Here is a 22,505-nt window from a genome sequence, read left to right as displayed (position 1 = left end):
AAGTACTATAATTGAATATAAAATAAGCGGTTCATGGTGGAGTGTGCACTAAAGTTCTGCCTCTTTGTTTTATAGCTGGCCAAGTTACATCAGCTGTCAATGCAGCAAGGCTTGAGTCCCATTGCCCAGCCTAGTTCGACGATGATACCTGGTACGTACGGCAGTAATGCCACTAGATATCGCAGCCAGCCGTTTCATTTTTTCTCCCCCCCCATCTTGTGGATTTTCACCTGCCTGTAGACTTGAGGAGTAAACGCTCGCTGTTATTAGCTGCTCTGATTATAAGCTTGTGTCAGTGAGGAGGGAGCAGGAGAGGCTTTATAGCGCTCTTCTATCTCCCAGTTTGAGAGAGAAACGATTATGTGAAATGATATGTTCTGTAGAGTCAGAGAACTTGGAGAAAGAGTGTTAAACATCAGCCCATTAAAATGGAAATTAACTGCTTTGCTATAACTGGCAGCTTTCTGCTGAAAGGGTTTTTTTTTTCTTTTTTTTTTTTTCTGGCATGTTGACAAGGGTTTGCATGGCTTCGCTAAATGAAAAGGGGGCGAATGAGGATTTAACATGTCCTACATGTCAATTTCGCTCAGTTGACGCTCGTGTTTTCTCTCTCATCAGGGATGGACTCAAACTCTCAGACGTCTCAGGAGCTGCTTATCCCCAATGATGTAAGAAAAAGTAACTCGCAACTTTTTGTTGTTTCCGTCTGAACGGCGGGAAGTAACAGGACGTCGGCGCTCGCTTTCACATGTACGCGGCACCTGAGAGGGCGACATCAGGTTGCCGCATCTGCGAAGACGTCTGATGCGACTTCAAAAGAGACGGGAGACGTGTCGGCAACTTACTAATTATCCTCATTATTCTAACCTCAGCCTAACCCAAGGTTAAAGGGATTTCGAGCTGATATGGATCCTCTCGCGTTATTGTCTGTGCTGCAGTTGCGATGTCTTAGAGTGACTCCCATGAGTGCTCAGTAAATCCTCTCATGTTCCCTGACCTACTTAGAGTCGGTCTGCTGTCAAAACAGCCAATAAGAAAACAGACAAAGATCCTTTCCTTCTTCACTTTCATGAAACGTCTCTCCAATCTGAGAGCGGGAATCACAATGCATATTCAGCCTCCAGCACAGTCAGACTACAGTTCCCCTCAGATCATCAGTGGAGGATTAGATTCGGCTGCGTTGGTTATACAGAATAATACCGGCTCCTGCTGTGCATTGTAGTAAATTTGCTTCTTTTTGAGATTCATTTTTTAAAAATAAGTGTGATATCAGATATTTATTTTTTTATGAGGCCATTCATAATTTATCCTTTAATTAGCGTCGTGTAATCACAATCATTTTTACGAAGGAAATGTAGAAGATTAAAGGACGAGGCTGGTGTTAAAAAACAGCAGGGCACTACTGACGCCTCAACTTCAACGGTATCAAAGAGTGCTTTTGTTGCAGAGTATTTTTATTTTTTTTTTTGGGTATTTAACAGCACAGCAGTTCAAAACACTCCTTCAGCTGAGACTTTCTGTGACGTAAAAGCCGCATCTGACAATGAAACTGTTTTTTTTTGTTTGTACTTTGTTTTACTGTAGTGGAGAGAGAGAGAGAGAGAGAGAAAGAAAGGCCTGGATTGATTACGCCATGTTTCACTGTACTGCGTAGGACATGCCCGCATTCCTTACACAACATTTCTAAAATGCCTCAAGGCTTTTTTTTCACCCAAGTAAACCCCCACACAGGGAGCAGCACAATGCATCAGAGAAATGGGGGGAGTCCAGTGCTATACGTGACAGGGACAGCTGTAAGCTCCGGCCATTGTTCCAGAAGAGAGGACTTGCAGCCATAACTGAGCCTCCTCAGCCCTGTGCCCCACCCCCCCACCTCTCCTCAGGCCGTCCACACTCCCGACTACACAGCCCGGCTCTGTGCTCGCCCACTGAACAGCTCAAGGAGACTCATGCGCGCACACACACACACACACACACACACACACACACACGGATGCGTTCAGAAAAGCGCTTCCACCCAGTCAGCAGTGTACTGTATTTCTGCGGAAGAGGGAAGATTTCGCCGGAAGAAAAATGGCTGCCCCTTTCCGCGTCCCATCCCTCTTCCTGTGTCCTTTCAAACGACCGCCTCAGCAGGAACTCAACATTATGTGGGACACTTAGTCGTGAGGACCAGGGGCGTTGGGCTTCATTAGTGTTGATGGAAAGAAAATAGTCACCAAAAAGAAAAAAGAAAAAAAAAAACGTCCGCTGTGTCATTTATTTAGCTCTAGCATGGCTCTGCAGTTTGATGAGATACACTGAGGTTGCGCATGTTTTTGTCTGAGGTCATACGCACCAAAGTGGGCAGGCTGTTGACAGCTGGTATCTATTGACAGCTGCCGTAAAAGCCCAGAGGAGATTTTTTGGTCCCAGTGGGGGAAGAGACGTTATCTTTCATTTGAGTCCTGCAGTGACCATTGTCTCTGGAGTTGCTCTTTTAGGACTGGCCTCTTCTTCTGTGCGTCTCCACCCTCCCTCCACCCTCCACCCCTCCCCACACACATGAATAAACTGCTGAGCCAATAATAGCCAGGCGGACCAACCAGGTCGCTGTGTGACAGATCAGACGCCGCGGAACAGGCAGCTTACTTCTCAGGAAAGGAATGTGAACTGCAGGAAGGACGAGTGGAGCGCAAACCCGGCCGTATGTGTGTGTCGTACATTTTCTGCCCGTACGTCAGCCGGCGTTCAACTTCCAACACACACACTACGAGCACTTCATCACTGTCTCGCCTGTTATATATATTTGGCAGCACAGCCCTGTCGCCTGAGCCCTGACGCCCGGCACTTGAGCTGATACGCAGCCCGAGCTCCGGGTTCTGCTAAATGTCTGTTGTCGTACGCGGGACGGGCTCCAGGTTTAGTAATGTAGGTGGAACAAAAGTGATAATGCATTTTGGAATGCAATAAAGCTTGTTTCGTTGTCTAATCTGCTCTCAGCAGAGGGAACACTCAAGCCGGTGGGACTGTACATTATGTATTTGAGTTATTTTCCCATTATGTTTTCCATTAGTGCGGAGATGCATCTAGCTGGCATGTGTTTGGGAAGTGATTTGTTTGGGAAGTCATCACCACTCTGAGGAATCAATAACCTTTTAGCCACTCAGATTAATGAGAGGCAAATGTGCCTCCTCTCGTCTCTTTTACCGGTACGCGCGCAGTAGCAATTAAGGGAGACTTGGGGGGGGAGAAAAAAAGTGCGTTTGACATGCATGATGGATGACCAATCCACTGAAGACAAACAATATAATTGCAATATTTGAAGTGGTTCGCATTAAGTCAGCTCAACAGCGGTGCAGTTTTTTTTTCTCGTCGCGCGGCCTTTGCCCCTTAAGTCTGAATGGCTTTCATCAGCAGATCTAACGAAGAGGAAAAGCGGCATTCGGTTAAAGCGTTTACCCAACACTTCTCGTTCATACACCTGCAGAGATTTTTTTTATTTATTTATTATTTATTCATCTAAAACTCACCCGTGCCTCTCATCCTGTGCTCTTCCGCAGCTGATTGGCTCGATCATCGGGCGCCAGGGCACCAAGATCAACGAGATCAGGCAGGTTTCAGGGGCTCAGATAAAGATCGGCAGCCAGCTGGACGGGACAAGCGACCGCCATGTCACGATCACAGGAACACCAGTCAGCATCAACTTGGCTCAGTACCTCATTACCTCCTGGTAAGGCCCGGGGACGCGTACGCCACATCTAATGAATCACTGCGAGTGCAGACCTGAGAGAGGGGCGCTGGGTTGAAAGGGTCAAAGGTCACGCTATAAGTGATAATGAGCTGTGTCCTTGTTCTGCTGGTAATTGTGCTCAAAGGGAACAAGTAAAAGCGGTTGTGTCTTGATGGTATTCACACATTGGCATGGAGCTCTGGGATTTGTTTGTTTTTTTTATAAGGAAACCAGTTGCCAAAACATTAGGTACACTATTGAAATCTATTTTTATTCAGGCTTATGCTAAACCCCCTTTCATGACTTACAATGTTCAGTTAATGTCGATTGAAACACAAAACAGCTAATACAGCACAATAAAATTCAACAATACTACAAACCTCCAAAGTCGAACCTAGAGCTGCGTTTCTAAACAAATACTTAAAACTACAACCTACATGAAGAACTACTGTTACACTGACTGTTATATTTAAATGTTTTTCACTAGTTTAATCTCACAGTCAATGCGTCTAGGGCAAAATTATTCAAGCTATTTGATATGTAATGTTAACAGGGTGGAATCTGCCCTTTGCTATTAGAGATTCAAATATGGCAATATATATATATATATATATATATATATATATATATATATATATATATATATATATATATATTTATCTATTCACCAAATAATTCTAATGCCAGTCATTCCAACCAGCCACAAAAAAAATATTAAGCCACCTATGTAACAAAAATAAAACTAGCAGTCAGTTGTAATATTTCAACGATGTATAAAGCACAAAATATAAAAATGGGACAGTCACAGAGCCCACTTACCTTTGTAGTCAAATGTAAGTTTTCGTTGAATACTAATTCTTCTGATTTTATCAAAAAGAAATGCAGAAAATTACCCTCAAGCTGAGCGTGCACATTTCATGGAGGTGATCATGAAATATTCCTGAAACATTCCCTTTAATGAAATATGCAAATGTTTCATGTATTGTTTAATGTCCGTGCAGACTCTACGAGTAATTCGCTTATATAGGACGTATTTCTTATGTAGGAGGGGTTGAATTACATGGAATAAATAGTTAATTATAAAGTGTACTGTCCTGGATCAGGTTTGACAGCACGAACAGAAGCAGCGCATCTTTTTCTTGCTGCAGACTCGTCTTGAAGCGTGTCATCATTCCAGAAACTGTGTTCATAAGTAATTCCCTTAAAACAAAATAAACTCATGAAATGCTCAAGATATGAGCTTTCAAAGGCTGCCTCAGGTTAAATGACAACAACAACAACAAAAAAAAAAAAAAAAAGTAGCTGCCTCATGAAGAAATGAGCAGCAGCCTTCAGAGGTCTGGTGAACTCACTGTTCACTCCACACTTCCACGTTTCTTTTCATTTCCAGATTAGTTGCCTTCAGCTGAACAGATGCTGACTCAAGTCACATCGCTTCAGACATTTTATCAGACTTCACAGCACCCTCTGGAGTCACAAAGGTTTTTTTTCACCCCCACATATGGTGTAATACTCGCCAAGACCTGTAAACAGACTTTGATATGCAACATTAGGGGAGTTTAATAATTTTCCAGAAACTTCCCCAAGTGTTGCGGCAACAGAATAATCCTCTAATCTTCGTTCCCTATCCCCCCCCCCCCCTTCCTGTCTTTGCCCTCTTAGTTTAGAGACAGCCAAATCCACAGCCCAGGCAGCCACCATGGCAACTCCAGTTGACCTCAACATGGCCTTCACCCAGCCAGCCTCCCCGGCTGCCTCCCCCTCACCCACACTGGCCGCCATGGGCACCCTGACCCCGGCTCACATGCTGGGCGCCCCGTACGGTGCCATGCCCCTGTCCGGGCTGCTCGGGGTCAAATCTGTCCCCTTTCTGACTCTGTCCAGCCCCGCCCCCGCCGTGGCCGCCACCGCAGCGCCGTCCCACACCACCCTGGCCGCCTACACCGCCAAAATCTCCTCAGCCAACTGCATCAAAAAGCCAGAGAGACAGAAGTTCGCGCCCTACTGACGCGGCCCCCTGAGCTCCGCTCCAGTCAGATGGAGGACAGCAGCAGTGTTCGTTCACAAAACGCCTGATGTAGCCATATCCGCCGGCAGAGATGCTCTTGACTTTTATTCTTTGACGCACCAACCCGAGACGAGACCAATGGAGATGTGGACAGAGCTATTAAAAGTTATTATAGATAATTTGTGAGTTTCCCATGAATTGATGGACTGCTTTCATCATCACCTCTTCACTGTTATTGATCACTGAAAAAGGAAAAAAAAAAGAAAAGAAAAAAAAGAAGGGCTGGAACCTCACCTGAGAGATACATGTTTAAGGCTTTTTACATGTGCATCTCAAGTTAGAGATCAGCTAAGTATTTATCCTTCAATAAATTTGTAAATTATACTCAGATGACAGATGCTCTACAGTACGATGCTTTTATACAATGTCTATGTTTGCCTCTTGAAGTTTTTAAGAAAATTTGTAAATGTCTGGGTTTTTTTCGTTGATTTTTTTTTGTTTTGTTTTTTTTTTTAATAATCTGTGCTATGGTACTGTACTGTACTTCACTTTGTTCAGTGTTACGTCCGTTTTGTTTTCATTTGTTTTTTTTGTTTTTTGGATTTTATTTTGAATGTGGTTAATCTTTATTTATTAGTATCGTTTCATTTATTAAAAGTCTTTGGTTCCTGATGTGGCCGATGCATCTCCTCAGTTTTTTCATTTGCTGCACAGGCATTCGTGCGCCCGGCCCCCAAAATGTGTCAAATCCATGCAGCGGCACAGAGGCGTATATTCAGGTGGGAACAGGGTAGACAAGAAAGGTGCATTTCCAGATTGAGGTTATTTTCGTTGCCTTCCAAACGTCTACTTGCTGGAGCACGTGAGCGGCACTTTTCATATCATTGTGCCCCAAACAATAACTGCAGAATGAGATGGCACGACCTCAGGAGAGGAAGGAGCTCTGCCCGCATGCCCGGCAGTACGCTGACACGTATGTGACCGTGCACGTGCAGACGCGCTCTTTGTAAGTCCATTAAGACAAATGAGTGAGCCATTAGAGACAGAGGGGGTTTGAAATAAGTAAAGAGGCACTAACAGGGTGAGAGGCCTGGAATTAAAAAGAGGAGAGGATCCACGACGGTGACTGCGAAAATGGTATTCAGTATCTGCATCAGCATGCGGCGCAGCATCATCATCCTCAGGAGAGGCAGCGAGGAGCCTTTCATCCTAACACTTCTTCTTTTCCTTTTTTTTTTCCTGTGACTGCATCGTGGATATGTTAGACAGTAAGAGAGCTCAGTCCTCATCGTTACCAAAAACCGTCAGAGGAAAACAGACACACAGTCGACGCCTCAGTGTCAACCATCTATTTAGCTATCTATCTATGTCTGTGATGAGCACAGTGTAACATTTCTAATTATCCTTGAACACATCATGAGAGGGCAAACTGACGCGTTCGAGATATTTTAAGGATTTGTCATTAGCTCCTATTTGAGACGCCATTCTTTTGATGAAAACATAAAATTACAGCTGCTGTTAGACATTAGTCAAAAAGAAATGTTTCCTGTGAATACCAAAGCAGGAGGGCGTTGTGACAGAGATGAGTTGGAGCAGGTGAAAGCAGGGACCCATCTATTTTTTATTTTTTATTTTTTTCATCTTCTTTCATCTATGCTGAACCCAGTGGTTGTGTGACATGTTGTTATCGGCGCACATAAACACACTTGGGAGCACAAACAGAAAGCTCTCAGAGAAACTGAGAAACGGTGCCTGCGTCCTCATCACACCAAGTGCAATTCCGCAACGCACGGCGCCCCCTACCGTCGGCAGCACAGAAGAGGGAATGAGGAGGAGATGGAGCTGATAAAAGATTGTCTTTAATGTTTGGCATTGTTAATGAATTCCATACCACAGCAGTTATGGGAGTAGGAAAACCACTTTTACAACCAAACACTGTTCGATCATGCTAACACCATATGTACAGGAAAGCACATTGAAAAGTGTATAAAGTATTTATATGAGAAGAGTCAAGAACGGTGGAGACAGCCACGGTCTAATGGATTTGTCCTTTTCCAAACACTGATTATAGATATTTATCAATTACATTGATCTCTGGAATACATGTATATACACAAAAACAACAATAAACCTTTTTGGGGCCTCTGCAATAATTCTCAAAAATATTTCACAATACTGCTGTATGTACAATAACAGAATTTACATTGAAAAATTCTATTGTACCTATATTTTGAGCATCACTTCAGTCGCCACTCATCCTCAGCGCCATCGAGCAATACTCGCATACTTGTTTATATATCTATAAACCTCAGGTCCAGCAGCACCTGCAGCACCCGGGCCTTTCCGTCTTCGTACAGTTTTCTGAAATATGTTCACACAACTGATGATCTCACATACAAAAATAGATGTTGTCTAGTCAGCTCGACAACTTGATGTACAGTAACACAAAGCATCCACCTGCATAAAACAACCAGGAAAACAATTAATTGATAAAATATTAGCTATATCCTTCCGACCCCCACGACATGAAGATAAACAGCATTGTTCTTCTGCTCCTCGGAAAAAGCAAACCTCCCCGTCAGCCCGCGTGCGTCTGAAACACATCATCAGATTTTCAAACAACAGAAGGTGATTGAGAAAGAGCCGCAGGCAGAATAAGAAGAAATATCAGCGCTACAAACCAAACAACAATCTGAAACCAAAGCGGGACGAAACCATACGAAAACATCACTAAGTAGATATCTTTTGTTTTTTGAATTTTTTTTGAATTTTTTTTTTTCTCTCCAGATAGCATATAGTGAACGGAATGAAAATGAGCTTCTCTCAGTCCGGATGAGAGGTTAAACTGCATTTGAGTGCACTTTAAGGCAGGTAGGCGATTCCAACGCTGTCTGTGTGGGCTCCCCGACCGGCCTTGGGGTTGTAGGTGGGGGGTTGGAGGGGCTGGACAGCGTCATCGCACGCAAAAACAATGCCACTGCAGCTGCCCAGGTTAAGCACTCGCTGCTTAACATATTCTGACAACCGTACAGAGAAGGGAAAGAAAAAGGGGACGGAGAGAAATAGAGAGAGGGGGAGATAGAGAGTTGTTGGTGTGTGTTCTGGGTGTCCAGCAGGTGGCTGAGGTGTGAAGTGGAGAGTTCTCACTCTTCATCCACCGTGAATATGAAAGCTGACAGGTGGGACCAGTGTCTGTCACCGTCCTCACTTTCCTCTCAGTCTGCCGAACGCTCTCATTCCCGTCGAGATATCTTCGTCACACGAACAAAGACAAATAAGAGACGCGTTCAACGTGGACTGAACTTAAAGCACTTAAACAAAATCCAGGTTTTCAGCTTTGTGCAACGCAACGTCTCGCCTGAATACATTCACGTAGTTTTCCATACTCGCAGTACGGATGGGAAATTATTCGGTCAGTTCATGTCCCTTGAGATTCTGGTCCGAGAAAAAGAAGTTCAACCTTAGAGACCTGTGGTTTATGACAGCCCGGCAGCAACACGTATTAACAGTGCGCCATTTGATATGATTCACTATTAAGGAGCACTTAACAGTGTTTTGAAAAACAATAATGGACGTAAGCCTTTGAAAACACTATAATGTAGCAAATTTATCAAAATAAGAATTCATATATATGAAGCGTTTAAAGCAGAGAAGTCACTTGACTGTGAGTAAGATCCTTCTGTAGTTTCCTCGTGTTGTGTGGAAATGACATGAAAAGCAAAACTGAGGGAGTTCAGAGCTCATACTGCACCTGGGACCATGTCGGTTAGGATCACGGTTCTCGCGTGTCACAAAAACTGTCATATTATTCTCAAATGAAAAAACATGCTCACAGACGAGTTGTACAATTGCGTACAATCAATATCAATTTTTGAACAAAGTTAATCTGCGTCACTGTTCGGCAGACGGTTTTCTTTTAGTTATATCTAAGAGGCCGCGCGGAGCAGTGACGGTGGTTGTGCCTCAAACCGTAGCTTCGTCGAGGTTTCGTTCCTTCTCTCCCGTCTTTCCTTCATGTGCACTGAAACTAAAACACGGAGCGTGTGACCCTCTCGGTTAATTCTCTCTTAACTCAGTGCAAATGAAGGGAAGAGGACAAGGAGGAGCCTCCTCATCACTGCGTCTCCTCGTGCTCCTCGCTGATGCACTGCTCCCAGGGGTGCTTCCCCTGGTCCTCCCTGTGGCCGTGGGGGGAGTGGAAGATCCTGCGGGGCAGCGGGATGGGCTGGGGCGGCAGCTCCTCTTCGGGGATGCAGCCCTCTCTCAAGTACGGTTTCGGGGGCACCGCTGGAGGCTGAGGCCTGCGGTAGGGGATGTGATGGGGGCCGTGAGTGGGAGCGTGGTGGTGGGGCGGCGGCCCGTGGGAGTGGCTGTCCATCCCGGGGTGGGCGTGAGCATGGGGGTGCGGGTGGGTGTGCGGGTGCGAGGCAGGGCTGCGGTAGTGGAAAGGGCGCACCGGGTCCATGGAGTCGATTTCCGGTCCTCCGTAGTGGATGTGCAGGTAAGGAGAGGCCAAGTACTCGTCCGGGGGGGACCACAGGTGACTGGGAAGAGGCTCCAGGGCGTCATTCCTGATGGGGCCGGGATCGGGATACTGACCTCCGAAGTTACTCTCGCTCAGAGAGGAGACGCCGCTGCTGGCGCTGCCCGACAGGGTGGAGTTACTGCCCCCCAGGGCTGACTGAGGACTGGTGGGGGAGCCAGGAATCGGATGGAGGGGAGACTGGAGACAGAGAAACAGTGGTCATGTTCAGTACCGCAACTCAGCTGACGCTGCCTTCAAATACTGTCGGAAACATCAGAACTAAATACTAAAATAGCAGTACTTCATCAAGACTTTGATAATCATGACTCGACAAGTGTCTACACTCAACCATCAGACATTTGGGGATCAATTATTTGACTTGCAGTGGAACAGATTCAATACATTTTTTGTGTAGAAGCAGACTGAAATTTTCATTTCAAACATTCAAAAGGCTGTGTTTACGTCCAGGCACAATGTCAATATGAGGTATTCAACAAGGAGAGAGGAGGAATAAACAGCGATACGGAAGAAGTAAAGAAGAAGAGAGTGCAAAATGAACTACAGACTGAGAAATGTGGGTTCGGTCGACTAATTGAAAAGAAAAAAACTCAGGCAATCGGCCAAAAGTGAAGGTCAAAACATGTTCCAGGTGGGAAGTGTCTCCCTGCGCCCTAACTCACAAATACGCATCACATATAAATATCTCAATCAGTGACAAAGCTGATATTTTATCCTGCATGTAAAGTGAAGTGCGGTATATTAAAGCTATAGTGGCGTCTCTCTGATGGCCATACCTTTCGAAGCGAGCGGACAGGCAGGGCTGGAGGAGGGTCACTGTTCTGGTGGTGAAACGCATCACAGTGCATCAGGAAATGTCCTGCAAAGGAAATTCAGAGAAGGTCTCATGTTAAAATACATAAAACAGCCTGAACTCACAAGCTCAGTTTTTGCTAGCACACTTTCAGGTCAGAGGCAGCACCTGCTGAGAAGGAAATAAAATTATTTTTATGTGTGAAGAGAAATGTACCTTGTGGGAAAGACCTGGGTGGGACAGGGGGCATAATTACTCCTCCGGTAGAACCTGGCATGTAGGACACCTGCTCTCTGTTCTCCCCATCCAGACTCCAACTACTGGGCGCGTTGGGAAAAACTGCAGAGTGACACAAAGGCACGTTAGCTCGCTGCACACGTCTCCTGTGAAGTATCTCACCTCGTTTGTGTTAGTGTCACCTTTCTCTGGTAGATTCATGTGAGGGTCAACACAAGGCTTACAGGGACTGACTTGTTGAAGTAAGGCACGCTGCATGTGGTTGTTCTGAAACAAATAAAACACGTCAGCCTCTGCAGATACTACACAATGTGTGGGATATATTAAAATCAGCAAAGAGTACCCTTTCCAAACACATTCCTCTCATGTTTTTCACATTTATACATCAATTATTACGATAGTGCAGACATGTCCTACCTGTCCATTCTCTGCCATGTTGTAGTACATGGAGTTGTTGGCCCTCTCACGATGAGAGGGCAACAGTATCATCACTTCTCGGTTGTGTTTGGCCTTGTCGGGCAGAGACGGAGAGCCTAGACACAGAAGGGATTTGGAAATGTACAATTTTAACAAATACAGGCATTCACTGTCCTCTAACCTTCTAGTTCATGATCTGCAAACTGAACTGACTGATCTGTAATTCTCACTTTTCATAAGCGTTGAAACAATATAGTCACAGATGTACAAAAGGAGAGTAAGACTCTAAATCCATCTTAGGTGTGACTTCTGACAGACTCACCTCTGGCACTTGAGGGAGCAGAGTTGATAATTTGGGAAGAGTTGGAGCGGATGGAGCTCAGGCTGGACGAGGAGGGGCTCGGCTGCAGGACAGAGTGTATTATCGAACTGTTAAAGGACTGAAATGGGGTGGAAATGACCTTTATCTCTTTTTGCAGTTCTAGGAAATCAGTTCATACGTGTTAAATGATGGTTTACAGTGTGAACACAAATGATTACTTCTTCTACTACGAGGGTTTCTGTTTTTACGTCGTACCTGCATGTGTAACGCCTCCTCGGGGTGCTCCCCCATCAGGCCGTCGGTCATTATGACGAGGTTCCCGGCCTCACTCGACGTGTGAGAGGACAGGGACGAGGATGAGTGACGGATCGAACCCTGCAGGTTCAGAGGGCTGCAGGACAGAGATCATGTTTGAGACTCGGGAAACATTCTCCCAACGGTTTTCCTCCAACCAAACATCTCAGACGGTTTGACATGTGCCGGTATGTTGGTTTACAAAAATTGGGATTGGGAAGTTGAAGGGTTTAGTTCATCCTGTATTTTAGGTTAGGGCTAGGGTTATACTCTAAAATATATCATGCTTAAAGTGATGCAGCATATGGTCCTCTTCCTGACAATATTTCTGGGTTTACTGAATGTGTTCATTGTTTAAAGGTTAAAGGTTATCTACCAACAGTCTATAACAACTTTACCACTGATAACAATATCTCTGTACATTTAAAAATCTTCCACTGTCATGGCTCCCAGAGGATGTGGACCTGTTTGGTAAATGCATCCATTATTACCAAGCAATATTTCTTTCCTTCCCATTTATTTAATTCTATGTCCGTACCAGCCGCCGGCTGTAAAATACCAGACATAAGTGGACAAGGTCTCTTTTAATTTAATTTGTTCATAATTGTGGAGTTCTTGGAGATAAGTAACCATATATAAGGAGAGTGTTGGAGCTGAACGGGAGGGGCTTCTACAATCTGCACCAGAGGCTCCTTCAGATTCAACAAGGGTGTTTGATACTGTTGTAATAAAGCCTTTTTTAAATGCAAGACTCGTCAGCGGTGATCACTTCTTTTCATCAATACACAACAGCGATAAAATTACTCCTGGGACTTGCAAATTCTTTCCTAAAAGGGCTAAAAAGGTATAAAACCTGCAACTAGTTTCATATCCCTGCACAAACTCTACAGCGTTTCTTTTTATTTGATTTTACATTGCAGTATTTGTTTTAGTCATAACTCTTATTTTCCTTTACTGTGTTAACCGTTGTTGCAGCCATGAATTGCATCAGTTTAGAACAAGTCATCATATGTAAATAGTGAGAGGGTTCTTTCAGAGGGGGGCGAACAAAGTTTATCCCACACATTTGGAAATGGAAGGCTATTCATTTGGTTCATTTCATATAACCTGACTGCTACATGAAAACACGGGAGACGTTAAGCTTGACCTTGCCTTTGGTTTTGTCAACCCCAGATTAAGTTTAGATATGCAAGCATTCGACTTTCGGCCCTTAAGGTTTTAACTGTGTAAATGTGCGTGACTGACCTGTGTCTGTGTATGAGGCGCACGCTCTCAGGGCTCATGTGGCTGTGGGAGGACAGGATGCCTCTTGGAGAGTTGACGCCTTGGCAGCCTGCGGGGCCAAATCGATCCACGCTGGGGAGACCCTGCTGGGACCCAACCATATACTACTCTGAATATTTACACCACGCACACAAGCATGCCGAGCTTGGCTGTCAGCAGGAATGATATGCAGCACATTAAGGTGGAAGTAGTTCCCGAAAAGTCAAAGTGAAGCTCTGATTGCACACGTTATGGAACGTAACCTGTTTCCAACATAGACCTGAAGCTACTCACATGGTGTAAACCTGTCCTCATCATGTGGAACTGGTCTACAAGCTTTTTGTGGAGAGGACGCATCTCTGGATGCACCAGCTTCTCGTGAACAGCCAGGCCCACTCCTAGAATGTGCACCTGGGGACGAAGGAAAGAAAAAACAAAAGTGAACAAGATGTTTACTCAGTTACTGTGTGAATTTGTTGAACTTTTAAAGTCGAGTCTGACCTGTTCCTGCATCAGATCCTTCAGATGTGTGATCCTCTCCGTATCCTCTGGGTGACTGTTGATGTAGTCCTTATCGAAGAAGGCCTGTTGTAGAGGAGCAGTCAAAAGTTACAAATCTCTCACAAACCCGCTTCGTGATCCGTGAGTCTGTCTGCCCTACAGCGCTAACCTCCTGATATCTGGCGATGCCTCCGTTCACAGCAGCGTCTATGACGCCATTGAGGCACATGCTGAGTGGGTTGATGTTGCCGTGATGCTGTCTGTGTTGATACTGGCTGATCAAAGTCCGCAGCTCCTGCGTCTTATTTTCCACCACATAAATGGCATTCTCCAGAGGGCTCACCTCCACCTTGAAATGAATATAGATATTCATCCTTAGTCATAACAAACAGGGAGTATACAGGGAACAATATATTATTCATTCTAACACAGATCGTGGCTCAGAGAGTTTGACAAAGCCAGCTGCGAAACATCCTACATCTGGTAGCAAGTGCAATATAAGATGAGTAAACATTCGAGCCTCTCACCACTTCTCTTCTTTCCACCTCGGCCCAGCGGGAGATCCCAGGGAGAGGACGGGAGAGGATCAGGGTTGTTCTCTCAATCCACAGACTCTGTTGAACGTGCAGACAAAGAGCTGAGGTTACGCCGCCTCTTATCAGAAAGTCTAGTGGGAGCCGACTGCGCGTAACAGATAAATAACGAGGCAGGGAAAAGTAAGAGAGTCGTACAGTAGCATGTAGGTCACTTTGGAGAGGAGAGAAGTCCTGTGTGGTCTCGTTTCAAATTCGGGTTACTGTGTCAGAAACTTCAGGTCCAAGTCTCTAAAGCCCTGCAGGTTGTAGGTTTTATTTGCTGCCTTTGCTATGCAGGACAACTGAGATGAGCAGCAACAACAAAACTTCAGGAGAGCTTTCTATGCTACGTCTGTGGCAGTGTACATGTGTGATATTCTGGGTATGATCAGGTTTTGTTTTACACATATAAATCTGATCATGGTTTCCTGAATGCGCTTTGCTGGTATGGACCACGCTAGCTGAGATGTGAGAGTTTTTAGCTCTTGTGCAAAATAAGGATAAGACTCAGAACTGGGACACCTACCAGCGTGCATATAAACACGCTCATTATAAATTTATCATCCCTGGGTCTTGGAATGTTGCCTGAGCTGAAAATTATCGCTGTTTTGTGACATTTTGCAGACTATAAATTATTAACTAATTCACTGCACATCGCCGTCTTTTCCATATCTATATATTTTGGCGAGAAACTCAGCGCGCCCACAAATTTCATTATTATATGTTTAAAAACCTTTCTTATTGATACATTGCGATTTTGCAGTGGTGACTACTGCACCTGCAGTTCAGTCAGGAAACATTATACAATTACAGATTACAAAAAAATTACATATGTGGATAAATGCCTGTTATTACAATCACAATTTACTACCGACAGACGAACAAAAGAGTAGAAATATCGAGAGAGAAAAAAAAAAATCAAGGAACAATATGTGTACTTTTGACCCTCATCCTGGCATCACCACCATGTTTAGCTGACCAGTGCGACGCTGGCACAGCCGGTAACCTGACGACCTAATCAAACCACATTCATCTTCTGCCGTTTTAGTTGCCAAGCAACCATAAATCTAATCTAATCACGGCTAACCCACACAGTTCTGATGAAACAGAGTGATATTAGACTTTAATGATATTTCTTTTCAAAGTTTATCTATTCTTGGTTGCGTCGCAGTGTAGCAGAGAAATGTTTTAAGTTCAAGCTTTTCTCAGGTTTTAAAGCTATTAAAACCAGCGAACCCTCGTCTGTAGCCACCAGGGGGTGTTACACCTCCTTACATCACCTGAGATGCTTGTTAAATTTAAAAAAAAAAAAGAAAGAAAAGAGAAAAAAACGCTGCGTACTGTGTATCAACCGCAGTTTCCACAGCGGTGCAACCACGCCATGGTTTTTAAATAGTGTAACATCTGAACCCAGTGTTTTTGTTTTTTATTCTTGTGCGACTGAGAGGGGCACTGCTGGCTCTGCGTACCCTGAATTCATTCTCACGGTCCTTGGGCCCCTTGTGGAAAGGCCTGTCATAGTGGAAGCGGCTGACATTGTTTATGCGGTAGAAGCTCTTGATCCTCTCGGGCACACGCTCCAGCTGAGGCACATCAGAGATGTCTGACACTGGAGTCACCGCATAGATCTGCAAGTCTAGAAGGCAAGTGTCAAGGAAGTGACAGACAAGTGAGATGTACATGCATATTCACAGAAGAGGAAAGGCAGGGCGGATATTCCAAGGAAATGCTTACAGGGAGCGTTTGTTTTTACTGTCTGTCTCTGGAGTTCAGCAATAAGTTCAGTGTTTCTATTTGATATGTGACAATCCTTAAAAACAGCGCTGATATAATTCAGTTTGTGATCAATACAGACAAACATCTGTTAAAAGTCTTTCCTGTCAGGAAAACAAACACATCAGTGTATAATAAATATAATTAGTTATGTGTCAGGATACACTGAGCGTCGCTCTGCAGGATGGTGTCGTCCGGTTGGTTGGGATGCTGCATGGCGATGGCTTGTGGGAATTCCCCGAGCATCCTTTGCTGGAAGTCCTCGAGTCGCTCATAGTCATAGCCACGGCAGACAAACTCCTTATTCTACAGGGAGAGGAAGGAAGCAGCGGGAGCTGTTCAAGCCTGACAGCGACACAGCAGCTCTCATCTTGGAGTGGATCATGCTGATGAGGCTCAGGGCTATCTGGCGTCAACAAGCCCTTTGGATATCTGTTTTTTTTCCCCAACATGTGGTACCTGTTGTTAGAGAAACTAAGAACTACTTAAGTTGTTTTAGTACAAATAGATAAAATAGATAAAAAATTGATCTTTATGAACCTGAGTACAGAACATAATACATTACCATTATCTTTTAAGAAGCAGTATAGTTATTAATTTAAGGTCCTGTTTGTAGACATGTAGATTCAGAGCTGCTAACTGCTCCTCAGTGTTGACCAGCTAGTAGCTGAAAGGTTTGCTTGGTTGGTGCTGAGCAGGAAGAGTAAAGCTGGCTTTTAGAGATAAAAAAAAATAGTAAAGTTGGAAGTCGGACAACTTAAAAGAATGAACTGAAAGTTATTAAAGAGCTCTTTAAGATCTAGATTTAGGTGATTATTTCATTGTGCTGCCGACACATTTTCTCCAATGATACTGGGCAAATACCGACTAAGCTTTAATGACATATGCTCCACATTTAGGCACATTATCGGCTTTGTTCACAAAGCAGAAACTGCTTAGATGAAACACGATATCTCATATTTTCAGATATTATAGTTTGAGTCAGTTATTTCTGTCTGTGAGATTCAAGTGCACATGTTATCAAACGGATCTAACTAGAAGCTCCAGGGACCCAGGGAGCAAAAACTGGTTCAACCCATCGCACAGGGCTCAGATAACCAAGAAGTGATCTCTGCTGTGAGTCACGGTCTTCACTGCTGCACTTTTAGTTTTATTCTTAACTTCAGTCTCGTCTCCCTTCTCCGCTTTCTGTTTTTTTCAGACTGGAGCTTAAATCGCCTCTTGCAGCTGCACGGTGGAGGCGTTCGTCCGAACGCACCAGCAGCATCAGCAACCTGTGTCAGGGCAGTAAAAACGTGCCAAGATTTGGAAAGTCTTACCCTGAGGAAGAAAGGAAACTTCCTGCCGTAGAAACCCATGCGAAAAAACTCCGGCTCGATCCTCTGCTGTTCGATGATGTTGTCATAATACGCTGCCTCCATTTTCTGTCACACATCGACAAACATGCAAAACAGTCATGATGAATAATGATGCAATCACACACATTACTGAACCCTCTGCGTTTCCCAGTGAGTGTGGGCGTGCACAGGTAATTGGGACATTGTGTCTGACGCTGTGCAGATTTCACACTACATAACAGAGCACGACAAAGACGGGGGGGAGAGATGAAAATCTCACCTTCCAGCACCGCAGAGGATCCTTGTTTCATTATGACATTGAAAAAAGAAAAAAAAAACTGGGAGCAAGCAAAACTAAACTTACCCGTATCCAGCTGAGGCTCTGATAATCATATAAAGTCTCGTACTGGAAAGCGAGCTCCCGGCAAAGAGATATCCCATATTCCCAGCACTGCAAAGTCACAAAGAAATGAGACAAAGGGTGAAAGAAATCATTAACGCTTAGAGACAGAGCTCAAACATAGGGCTGCAACCACGTGTCTAATCACTAAGGAGGATGTTGTATTGGGCTATATAAACAAAACTAGATACTAAGACAGGTCACCAAATATCCAGGTCCAACAAATAAGATGGGAGTTATCTTTATATTGAAAGTTCTACGGTAAATGCAGGAAGTGTCACATTTATAATTTAATATATCTACAAAATGTGTGTGATCACTCCAAAGAGTGTAATAAGAAGTCAGGCTTTCTTTATTTTATTTGTTTTCCCCTCACCAGTGACATATGAGGGAGACTACTTTGCAAACTGTCAGGTGCTTGTGAGTAATTATTATTCAGTCTTTTCACAGTTCTTCCATGATGATGATGATTTATTGTGTTTGTTCAAGTTGCTGAAGCTCCCGTCATCAGGAGCTTCCACTGTTCAACCTGACGAAATCGTGAACTGTGAACAGTCATTGTCTCTAGTGGTTGTGAATTTGCAAATTAGTCAACACAGCAACAAAGTCTCAGTTTTTTAAGAGACATCTGTCCAACTACATCTCCTCCCACCACAGCTCTTTTATTGTGAGTGAAACACTGTTTGATAAATTGCTGCTTCATCCAGAAGATTCGTCCATGAACGTATCTGTTCCTCCACGGTCAATTTTTGATGCCAGCGTTTGATACATCGCTTTCAAAATCCAAATGATCTAAATCATCTAAGTGATTTAAATGATCTAAATGATCTCTCCTGACTGGAACCATTATTGATAAAATAGGCACTGGCCTCTGCATCTCTGCACCGACCTGCAGACGCATAAAGAGTTCCGTTTGTCCTGGATGAACTCTCTTTTCTAGCAGTGGGGGACTTCCCAGGCACAGAACAGCTACTTATAATCTTTCATATAAGAGCGGCAATAAAAGCAGGACATGACAAAGAGGTAATGAAGGAGGCCACTTTTATTTCCTCCTCAGCTGCTCCCGTAGACCACGGGGCATTGTCCTCTGCGAAGCACAGAGACCAGTCAACTAATTTCATTTTGTGGATGAATGCCAGCCGGGGAGGAGGGACTCAGAGTGAGAAAATCACCTTTGAACAGACTCGGAGCCTCGCCGTGAAGTATCATGGAGTGTGAAACGGCTACACCTTTGTGTTTAAGTTATGATGTTCAAGGTTTTCTCTAGAACAGACAACTCTTATAAATAAGACACATTAAAGCAGATTTAACCAATCGACACTTTAGAAAACACTTTAAATCAGCTCTGTTTTGTGGTGACGTGCATATTTTGAACTGTAGACTTTTATACTGTAGTGAACTACTCCCTGTTATTGAAGCTTTTTCTAATGTAAAGGATCTGAGTACTTTTTTTTTTTTACATAAATTTGCCAGTAGAATAAAAACGAGTGGTGATGGCTGTGGCTGTTGAAGTATAGAAAACATGATTAAAACTTTTAAAAGATTAAAGAGACGGACTACAAGCCGGCGCCTCACTTCCAGAGTTAATGAGGGCAAAACGTAATTGTGTTTGAGAACAGCTGCACCGCACATGAGGACAAACAGCCACTTGAACAAAGTAAAAAGAGAAAGAAAGAAACTTTTAAAAAGTTGTCATCCCTTTCATTTGCCTGGCACAGCCTACTAACACCGCTCCATCACGTTGCCGTGGCTGCGAGCGGCTCAGTCGCAGCGCAGCCGAAGGCCGACATGGGTCAGGAATGATGGGTCTTTAACGTCCCCGTGAAACACCGGCTCCAAGTCAGTGAAAAGAGGAGTGAGAGGCAAAGCCATGAAAAAAAAAAAAAAATTCACTTGCCTTGCCCTTGTTGAAGTAGTGGAGGATTTTACGACTTAGGTTCTCCTTGCGTTGCCACTCGCTCTGACAGGGGTAGTGGAGGAAATCCCTCAGGGGCCGGTCCTCCCACTGCAGCAGCTCCCAGTACAGCAGCAGGGTGAACGCTGCCTCTGTTGGGGGGTGGGGAGGGGGGGGCGCAGAACAGAAAAGCTCACACATAACAAATCTACAGATGTTAAGCAGTTGGCCGCGGTGATGAACTGATACCTTCCAGACATTTTGGGCCTGGCTTTTGTGAACAGATGGCGTATGACACAAAGCACCCAGAGCGTGGGGACTGTGTTTTGGTACAATGTCGGCCAGAGGTGCAAAGAGCACCTGCACAGTTTAAATAATATCAACTCCGATTACAGTTTTAACTGTAACGGCTGAGAACAAAGAAAGTGAAAATAATTCCTAACAAAAAAAAAAGTAGATTTCACTCATACATCAAACATTTATAATTACAGAAACACAGAAGAGAAAGTGCATTACTCTATTGTAATGTAATGTAGACGAACAGGGTGTTGAAGACAGTATATAAAGTTTATGATCAAATGTAAGACAAGACTGTGTAGTGTCCTTCATCTCAGGGCAAATGAAAGTATCACAGGTGTGTTCACGGTTAAAGTTTTCCGCTTTCTTTCTTTCTTTAACTGCTCTACATGAAAGCTCATTTTCTATATGCAGTTTCGTGTTTTGTGTGGGCATGAAGATGCCCACAAGTGTGCTGTACATGTCTGCCAAGACCAGTGGACGTACATGCGCCAGGCGACGAGCTAGTAAACATGGATCAAAATATGTGGTTAGAATATGTGATGCTGCTACTGTTTTATGAGGGAGGAAATTCATTTTAACAATTTATCGCATTTAGGAAAAGAAGAAAAAAAAGAAAAACATCTGCAATGTCGGGAACCACAACAAAAGACTGCAAAACGAGAGGACATTTCAAGGGGACACTAAAAAGTGATGAATACCGCTGAGAGATGATTGCCGTTGCTATGGTGACTTATGAAGTTGCTGAAGGTGAGCATCAAACAGCAGTGTTAGGAAACTGGTTAAAAAATAAGTTGTATATCAATGAAATCTGGTCGCAGTAGTGCTGAAGTAATTACACCTAATAAGTATTAAGTATTAGTAGTAAATATTTGCCAGGTAGCACATCAAAATGTGGAGATAAGTTGAGCTGCAGTGTCAACACTGGTTGCTACTGGCAACATAAAGTTTAACCTGGTTTGGTGAGAAGTACACAAGTGGAAACAAAGGAGGTGGAAACATTATTTTGTTTCAGAACACTTTCTAATTTATCTGAATTTTGAGTTATGCGGCTATTTCTCTCTCTTTTGAACATTATTGTATCTAAAAACTAAAATAAATGGTGCCTGACATGTTTCAGTTTCCTTGAAGGTGTTTCATCATGTTTTTTTGTTGTTGGTTCTGACAGGTTGTTCCACTAAATCGTTGCACATTGTACAAGCTACTTACTCTGAATATCTGGAGTAAATAAATAAATAGATAAACAGACACAGTGGAGGAAGTCGGCATTTGCATTTCACAAGTTTATTAAATTAGCCATAGAGGATGATTGGTATTTAATGGTTGAGTGACTGTAAGTAAGTCATCACCAAGTCTGGACTGAAGAAACTAACAGTATGTTAATTGTGAGGAGCTGTGAAAAACTATTTATGGAGGTGCATTAGTGTTTTAACTATAGTGTAAATGATTAATCTGGTTGTTTGTTTTGGATCAAACTATTAAATCTCAGAAATTGTTAGTTTAATGTAATTGGGCATTTCTGAGTTTTTTTTTTTTTTTTTTGCCACAGTTTGTTCAACACATAATTAATTCAGCCATAAAATAAACACTGCAGTAATGTGAATCCGCTCCATCAACCAGTCGAATCACATATTGGAAATAACCATGTGTGCGATCGCACCCAAATCTGCAGGATGCAAAAATGTGTTTTAATTATGCCCCCAGCTGTCTGTCTTGCATAAGTGATGAATAAGGTTGCATTCAATCAGTCGTATCAGCGGCTACGTCCTCGACAAAGCCAATAACGCGAGTACAACAACAACAAAAAAATCTGCATATACATATAGAAGCTGTCACCTTCCACCAATTTAGACTTCAGATGATTGAAAGTCAAAATGTACAGTTACCACTCTGTTTTTCTAATATACAATATAATGATATCAATCCAGACAATATAAATAAAGGGTTGGTGTCACTGAAGACTGTAAAGCAATAGATTTAAGCCTTAATGTTAAACTACAGGGACACCATTCTTTCTACCTGACATTTAGACTGTCCATTTAGCTCTGCAGTCTTGTGAGACATTAAGTTTGCAAGTCTGTATTCAGCTCTTCATTTTCTTAAATGTTATCTTTCCCATAACACAGATTTCAGTCTGCT

At 43.6% G+C, this 22,505-nt stretch overlaps 2 protein-coding genes across 6 annotated transcripts in view; one reads left to right on the top strand and one right to left on the bottom strand.

Moving 5' to 3' along the window:
* LOC125006794 (poly(rC)-binding protein 4-like) overlaps positions 1-6,392 on the top strand; it is a 31,976-nt gene extending 25,584 nt beyond the window's left edge. Inside the window, exons 11-14 of the mRNA XM_047583193.1 lie at positions 76-151; positions 619-668; positions 3,543-3,712; positions 5,375-6,392. Coding sequence (XP_047439149.1) covers positions 76-151; positions 619-668; positions 3,543-3,712; positions 5,375-5,720 — 642 coding nt within the window. The 3' untranslated portion in view covers positions 5,721-6,392. The remainder of the gene's footprint in view (positions 1-75; positions 152-618; positions 669-3,542; positions 3,713-5,374) is intronic.
* A 1,171-nt stretch (positions 6,393-7,563) lies between these two features.
* The window catches only part of LOC125006770 (dedicator of cytokinesis protein 3-like), a 46,545-nt gene continuing 31,603 nt past the window's right edge, over positions 7,564-22,505 (bottom strand). For 2 of the 5 annotated variants that reach the window (XM_047583143.1, XM_047583179.1), the window contains exons 38-54: positions 20,073-20,221; positions 18,140-18,226; positions 17,758-17,862; positions 16,603-16,744; positions 16,135-16,301; positions 14,618-14,704; positions 14,260-14,439; positions 14,091-14,174; positions 13,884-14,000; positions 13,572-13,714; positions 12,288-12,423; positions 12,033-12,114; positions 11,711-11,826; positions 11,476-11,560; positions 11,273-11,395; positions 11,040-11,122; positions 7,564-10,443 (exon numbers count right to left, since the gene is read on the bottom strand). In XM_047583143.1, the coding sequence (XP_047439099.1) occupies positions 9,835-10,443; positions 11,040-11,122; positions 11,273-11,395; positions 11,476-11,560; positions 11,711-11,826; positions 12,033-12,114; positions 12,288-12,423; positions 13,572-13,714; positions 13,884-14,000; positions 14,091-14,174; positions 14,260-14,439; positions 14,618-14,704; positions 16,135-16,301; positions 16,603-16,744; positions 17,758-17,862; positions 18,140-18,226; positions 20,073-20,221 (2,495 nt within the window). In that variant the 3' untranslated portion in view covers positions 7,564-9,834. The remainder of the gene's footprint in view (positions 10,444-11,039; positions 11,123-11,272; positions 11,396-11,475; positions 11,561-11,710; positions 11,827-12,032; positions 12,115-12,287; positions 12,424-13,571; positions 13,715-13,883; positions 14,001-14,090; positions 14,175-14,259; positions 14,440-14,617; positions 14,705-16,134; positions 16,302-16,602; positions 16,745-17,757; positions 17,863-18,139; positions 18,227-20,072; positions 20,222-22,505) is intronic. The other 3 variants (XM_047583160.1, XM_047583169.1, XM_047583152.1) reach the window with 2 other exon arrangements.

This window comes from Mugil cephalus, chromosome 1, assembly GCF_022458985.1.
Source record: "Mugil cephalus isolate CIBA_MC_2020 chromosome 1, CIBA_Mcephalus_1.1, whole genome shotgun sequence".
Lineage (NCBI taxonomy): Eukaryota > Metazoa > Chordata > Actinopteri > Mugiliformes > Mugilidae > Mugil > Mugil cephalus.
The sequence above is the reverse complement of the archived record's forward strand: the minus strand, read 5'-3'. Positions and strand labels throughout refer to the sequence as shown.